The sequence below is a fragment of the Heterodontus francisci genome, chromosome 18 (assembly GCF_036365525.1).
Source record: "Heterodontus francisci isolate sHetFra1 chromosome 18, sHetFra1.hap1, whole genome shotgun sequence".
Classification (NCBI taxonomy): Eukaryota; Metazoa; Chordata; class Chondrichthyes; order Heterodontiformes; family Heterodontidae; genus Heterodontus; species Heterodontus francisci.
Genome location: NC_090388.1, coordinates 86,266,805 through 86,273,852, shown reverse-complemented (window position 1 = coordinate 86,273,852; position 7,048 = coordinate 86,266,805). Strand labels below are relative to the sequence as shown.

Genomic DNA, 7,048 nt, shown 5'->3' with positions numbered 1-7,048 from the left:
CAGGGACAATTGACATGGACTACTGACAGGGACAGTTGACAGGGACAGCTGACAGGGATAGTTGACAGGGACAGTTGTGGACTAGTGACAGGGACAATTGACAGGGACAATTGTGGACTAGTGACAGGGACAGTTGACAGGGACAGCTGACAGGGACAATTGACAGGGACAGCTGACAGGGACAGCTGACAGGGACAATTGACAGGGACAGCTGACAGGGACAATTGACAGGGACAATTGACAGGGACAATTGACAGGGACAGTTGACAGGGACAGTTGTGGACTACTGACAGGGACAATTGACAGGGACAATTGACAGGGACAATTGACAGGGACAGCTGACAGGGACAATTGTGGACTAGTGACAGGGACAGTTGACAGGGACAGCTGACAGGGACAATTGACAGGGACAGCTGACAGGGACAATTGACAGGGACAATTGACAGGGACAGCTGACAGGGACAATTGACAGGGACAATTGACAGGGACAGCTGACAGGGACAATTGACAGGGACAGCTGACAGGGACAGCTGACAGGGACAATTGACAGGGACAGCTGACAGGGACAATTGACAGGGACAATTGACAGGGACAGCTGACAGGGACAGCTGACAGGGACAATTGACAGCGACAGCTGACAGGGACAATTGACAGGGACAATTGACAGGGACAGCTGACAGGGACAGCTGACAGGGACAATTGACAGCGACAGCTGACAGGGACAATTGACAGGGACAATTGACAGGGACAGTTGACAGGGACAGTTGTGGACTAGTGACAGGGACAATTGACAGGGACAGCTGACAGGGACAATTGACAGGGACAGCTGACAGGGACAGCTGACAGGGACAATTGACAGGGACAGCTGACAGGGACAATTGACAGGGACAATTGACAGGGACAGCTGACAGGGACAATTGACAGCGACAGCTGACAGGGACAATTGACAGGGACAATTGACAGGGACAGCTGACAGGGACAGCTGACAGGGACAATTGACAGCGACAGCTGACAGGGACAATTGACAGGGACAATTGACAGGGACAGCTGACAGGGACAGCTGACAGGGACAATTGACAGCGACAGCTGACAGGGACAGTTGACAGCGACAGCTGACAGGGACAGTTGACAGGGACAGTTGTGGACTACTGACAGGGACAATTGACAGGGACAGCTGACAGGGACAATTGACAGGGACAATTGACAGGGACAGCTGACAGGGACAGTTGTGGACTACTGACAGGGACAATTGACAGGGACAGCTGACAGGGACAATTGACAGGGACAATTGACAGGGACAGCTGACAGGGACAGCTGACAGGGACAATTGACAGCGACAGCTGACAGGGACAATTGACAGGGACAATTGACAGGGACAGCTGACAGGGACAATAGACAGCGACAGCTGACAGGGACAATTGACAGGGACAATTGACAGGGACAGCTGACAGGGACAATTGACAGCGACAGCTGACAGGGACAATTGACAGGGACAATTGACAGGGACAGCTGACAGGGACAATTGACAGGGACAATTGACAGGGACAGCTGACAGGGACAGCTGACAGGGACAATTGACAGCGACAGCTGACAGGGACAATTGACAGGGACAATTGACAGGGACAGCTGACAGGGACAATTGACAGCGACAGCTGACAGGGACAATTGACAGCGACAGCTGACAGGGACAGTTGACAGGGACAGTTGTGGACTAGTGACAGGGACAATTGACAGGGACAGCTGACAGGGACAATTGACAGGGACAGCTGACAGGGACAGCTGACAGGGACAATTGACAGGGACAGCTGACAGGGACAGCTGACAGGGACAATTGACAGGGACAGCTGACAGGGACAATTGACAGCGACAGCTGACAGGGACAATTGACAGGGACAATTGACAGCGACAGCTGACAGGGACAGTTGTGGACTACTGACAGGGTTGGCTGTGGACAGTCCCTGTCAGGGGTTCCATTTATTATGTTTGACACTAGCTGAACCTTTGTGATATTAAGGCATCCCAGGGAGCAATGTAAGTGGCTGGTCTGGCACTGGGTGCTCCATCTTCATCCTCCTGCTCCTTCTTCTCTATGTTTTTATTATCTGAAGATGAGTGCTGAGGCCCTGTATCCTCCTCCTGCAAACCTCCAGCCTGTGCATGTGCTGATCCCAGCACAGCACATTGTCACTGCTGTGGATTGTGATGGCCTTCCTCTCCTGGTGTGTTATCAGAAACACCCAAGACACCTCCCATCCTGATCTTATCAATTTGAATTCCCAAAGGCTGAATAAAGCTGGAACATAAGCACTGTCTGCCAAACATTTACCAGAGAACTGAGACAGAAGCTGCAATATGTTAGCTTTTATTTAAATGAGAGGTTTATATATCCACCTGCTCTAATGCTTGAACTCGGCTGTCTTCCTGAAAAACAGTCCTACTCAAAACAAAATTTGCAGCCAAGTTAAGAACTTTCTGTTTCTGAATCCAATCTTTTCCTCCCCTCTCTCTCTGCATCTAATTTGACTCTAATTCACCCTATCTCTTTTTCCATCGTTCCTCTGTTTCTTTCCCGATCCTTCGATTTACTTGCTTAAAGAGATGTTCAGGAGCTCCCAGATGCTCTGCTGCCCTCATCACATTTCCAGTACTTCATGCTGCAATAATTACATGGCCTGATGGACAAGGAAAAAATCTAATTCACAGCGTTCCCTGTGAGATGCCCCCCACTCCAGCAATTTCTGGGCCAATTTGGGAAGACAGCCGAGTTCAAGCAATAGATCAGGTGGATATTTAAACCTCTCAGTTAAATAAAAGCTAACATATTGCAGCTTCTGTCTCAGTTCTCTGGTAAATCTTTGGCAGACAGTGCTTATGTTCCAGCTTGGGTGAGATTCAAAAAAAGGAATTGTTACATTCATAGAGGGCGGCGCAGTGGTTAGCACCGCAGCCTCACAGCTCCAGCGACCCGGGTTCGGTTCTGGATGCTGCCTGTGTGGAGTTTGTAAGTTCTCCCTCTGACTGGGTTTCTGCCGGGTGCTCCAATTTCCTCCCACAGCCAAAGACTTGCAGGTTGATAGGTAAATTGACCATTGTAAATTGCCCCTAGTGTAGGTAGGAGAATGGTAGGGAATATGGGATTAAAGTAGGACTAGTATAAAATGGGTGGTTGTTGGTCAGCACAGACTTGGTGGGCCGAAGGGCCTGTTTCAGTGCTGTATCTCAAAATAAAATAAAATAGCATTGAACTGCAAATCTCTGATTCTGGAAGGGAAATGAAAGAGGAAATGTGTAGACAGATCCAGGAGATGAATGGGAATAACCCCTCCCTTCACCTCCAGTCCTGGCACATCTGCTGGCACAACTTTAGAAACTAGCCATGGTATAATACAAACATATATTGTAATATTCTGAGTACTGTTAGTCTAGTACAGAATATCTAAAGAGTCAGATGAGGTAAAAGACACAGGAGCTTTCTTGAAACATGTATTACTGTTCTGGTTTACATCTCCAAGAGCCTGCACCAGGCATCCATACCACTTGGTGCCACATCATTTCCTGTGATGAGGTATACAATATGATTAGCATATTATCCCAGTAACAACCCAATGTCTGATTGTACTACATATATGGCACTAGCTGCAGCTCTTTTTAACTTCATGTAATCGAATATTCTTAGATTCTGTTCAGGCCCCTGAGCAGACTTTAAATCAGTTGCCTATTGAACATTCCACTAAGGAAGAGAGGGCTGTAAATAATACATTTATTTTTGAATATTGCAGAAGGAGGGCAAAACATCAGACTTGTACCTTACAAAGAAAATCCCATCACATCTCCAGAGTACAATGCCTCAAACTCCTCCCACTTGTTTACCTTTGACAGCAGGCATACAAGTGGAGACCATCTCCTGATTTTTCCATTTCAACAATAACAGTTTGTATCCATCCAGCACCTTCAATGAACCACTGCAGTCCATGTGGGGTAGGTAGACCCACAGTGCTGTTAGGAAGGGAGTTCTAGGATTTTGATCCAGTGACAGTGAAGGAACGACGATATAGTTCCAAGTCAGGATGGTGTTCTTGGAGGGGAACTTGTAGGTGGTGGTGTTCCCATGCATCTGCTGCCCTTGTCCTTCTGGGTGGTAGAGGTCACGGGTTTGGAAGGTGCTGTCGAAGGAGCCTTGGTGAGTTGCTGCAGTGGTTCTTGTAGATGGTACACACTGCTGCCACTGTGCATCGGTGGTGGAGGGAGTGAATGTTTAAGGTGGTGGATGGGGTGCTAATCAAGCAGGCCGCTTTATCCTGGATGGTGTTGAGCTTCTTGAGTGTTGTTGGAGCTGCACCCATCCAGGCAAGTGGAGAGTATTCCATCACACTCCTGATTTGTGCCTAATGGTGAACAGGCTTTGGGGAGTCAGGAGGTGAGTTACTTGCTGCAGAATTCCCAGCCTCTGACCTGCTCTTGTAGCCACTGTACTTATATGGCTGGTCTTCAGTCTCTGGTCAATGGTAACCTCCAGGATGTTGATAGTGGGGGATTCAGCAATGCTAATGTCATTGATTGTCAAGGGGAAATGGTTAGATTCTCTCTTGTTGGAGATGGTCATTGCCTGGCACTTGTGTGGCACGAATGTTACTTGCCACTTATCAGCCCAAGCATGAATGTTGGCCAGGTCTTGCTGCATGTGGACACGGACTGCTTCAGTATCTGAGAAGTTGTGAATGGTGCTGAACATTGTGAGACAGGGTGAAGTCAGGTGGTTATGGAGGTGTAAATGGGCAGTCTTCGTCCAAATATGATGTCGGAAGATCATCTCGGGTCAAATGTGACACCAAGGTTGTGAATTGTTGCCAGAGAGAGGAATGGAGTCGGTAGCTAGGAAACAGAGTTTGGAGCGGGTACCAAAAACAATGGCTTCTGTCTTCCTAATATTTAATTGGAGGACATTTTTGCTCATCCAGTACTGGATGTTGGATAAGCAGTCTGATAGTTTAGCAACAGTGGAGGGTTTGAGAGAAGTAGTGGTGAGGTGGAGCTGAGTGTCGTCAGCGTATATGTGAAAACTAATGCTGTGCTTTCAAATGATGTCACTAAGGGGCAGCATCTAGAGGAGAAATAGGAGGGAGTCAAGGATAGTCCATGAGATCTTCGCATTTATTGTTGGAGGTGAGGGAGGAGAAGACAGGTGAGAGGGGTTTATGAAGACTGTTTGCAGTAGGGAAAAGAAGCTGGATGATCTTGGAATAGTGAGCAGTTTTTGCAGAGGAGAGTGGGACCCTATAGTGCTTTGTGTGGTCCAACCACATCTGGTGGTGGAGGGCTAAACCAGTTGTCCGCCACATCCTTTCAAGTCTGCAATGCAGCCAAAAGACAGCATCTCTGACAGTGCAGCAATCCCTCAGCGCTGCACAAGAGTGTCAGCCTAGATTTTGGTGTGGAAATCCTGGAGTGAGACTTGAATCCACAACCTCTGACTCAGAAAAAGAGTGCTACTGACTGAGTCAAGGCTGACATTCTGGCTGAGCACTCGTAAACAGGGAATAGAGAGACTGTTGTCAGAGAGAGGGATGGAGCTGGTAGCTAGGGAACAGAGTTTGGAGCAGGCAGAGTCCCGTAGTGGGTTAAAGTTGATGTCGGTAGGCGGAGTCAGCGTGGCGCTTTGACAAACTGTTGTTTGAGTTCGGAGACAGGTGTGACGGACGAGTAAAGTTTAGGAGCTGTTTGAAGAGTGGTGTATCGGAGGACAAAGTGATGGGGCGAGTTATTTTCTTTGGAATGAAGATCCAGGAGGGCTGCAGATTCGATGGCGAGGCAGAAACAACTGGTGATGAAGTTGGAAATCCCAAAAAGATCCCGAAGCGGTGGAGAAATGTACTTCAACCCAAAAGAGTGCAACTTTAGCCAAGATCCAGGCTGTGGTTCAAGCTGAAAAAATGTTTTTTTACCACATCCCGTTTGACCCACTCTTCCAGAGACGACAGTTGCTATGAGTTGCCAGATATTAATTTAGGCTTTGTATGGTTAGCAGTCTATCCCCACGCTGATTTGTACTGTCACTCCTCATAGTTCAATTCCTTGCAGCTCTCATTTGTGATGCCCAAATCTTGCGTCCACTGGAGTAGTAGAAAGGAGGAAATTAATAAATAAAGGTAGCCACAAACACAGCACAATTAATGAAAAATCAGAGTAATAGAAACCCATCAAATATTTAAAACTCAAATGATCCACAATCAAACTACACAAACTTTGGGGCGGCACAGTGGCGCAGTGGTGAGCACTGCAGCCTCACAGCTCCAGCGACCCGGGTTCAATTCTGGGTACTGCCTGTGTGCAGTTTGCAAGTTCTCCCTGTGTCTGCGTGGGTTTTCTCCGGGTGCTCCGGTTTCCTCACACAGCCAAAAAACTTGCAGGTTGGTAGGTAAATTGGCCGTTATAAATTGCCCCTAGTATAGGTAGGTGGTCGGGAAATATAGGGACAGGTGGGGATGTGGTAGGAATGTGGGATTAGTGTAGGATTAGTATCAATGGGTGGTTGATGGTCGGCACAGACTCGGTGGGCTGAAGGGCCTGTTTCAGTGCTGTATCTCTAAACTAAACTAAACTTTTGCAGAGCAGCTCCAGTGTTCCCTCTGCAGGTAAGCATTGGAATTGTCAGGGCAGCAATTACTTTGCAACCTTTGATACTTTTACATTTAAAATCACTTCCTTTCCTCGTCAAAGTGGCAAGGAGTGTAAGTACACTTTCTGTTTGAGGCATACTAAAGACTCCCAGGCTAGATACAGAGTAAAGCTCCCTCTACACTGTCCCATCAAACACTCCCAGGACAGGTACAGCACTGGGTAGTCTGCTGCCTAATTGAGGGTGCTGAGTGGACAATGAGGTTCAGCTGACTGTGTGCCGAGGCCGGAAGCTGTGCGACAGACTGGAAGGAAGTTTTTCCATCTATTCCGACTAAAAGGAAGAAAATAAGAGGCAATAAAAACTGAAAGCTCTCGTGAGTTTGGCTTTTGAAGCTCATTCATTAATTGTTATGCGGGGCAGGAGGGGTGG

The 7,048-nt window shown here is 47.8% G+C and overlaps 1 protein-coding gene across 2 annotated transcripts in view; it reads right to left on the bottom strand.

Annotated features, from left to right (window-relative positions):
- Positions 1-2,891: 2,891 nt before the first annotated feature.
- LOC137379758 (uncharacterized) overlaps positions 2,892-7,048 on the bottom strand; it is a 472,575-nt gene continuing 468,418 nt past the window's right edge. For both annotated transcript variants that reach the window (XM_068051089.1, XM_068051090.1), the window contains one exon: positions 2,892-6,110. In XM_068051089.1, coding sequence (XP_067907190.1) covers positions 6,051-6,110 — 60 coding nt within the window. In that variant the 3' untranslated portion in view covers positions 2,892-6,050. The remainder of the gene's footprint in view (positions 6,111-7,048) is intronic.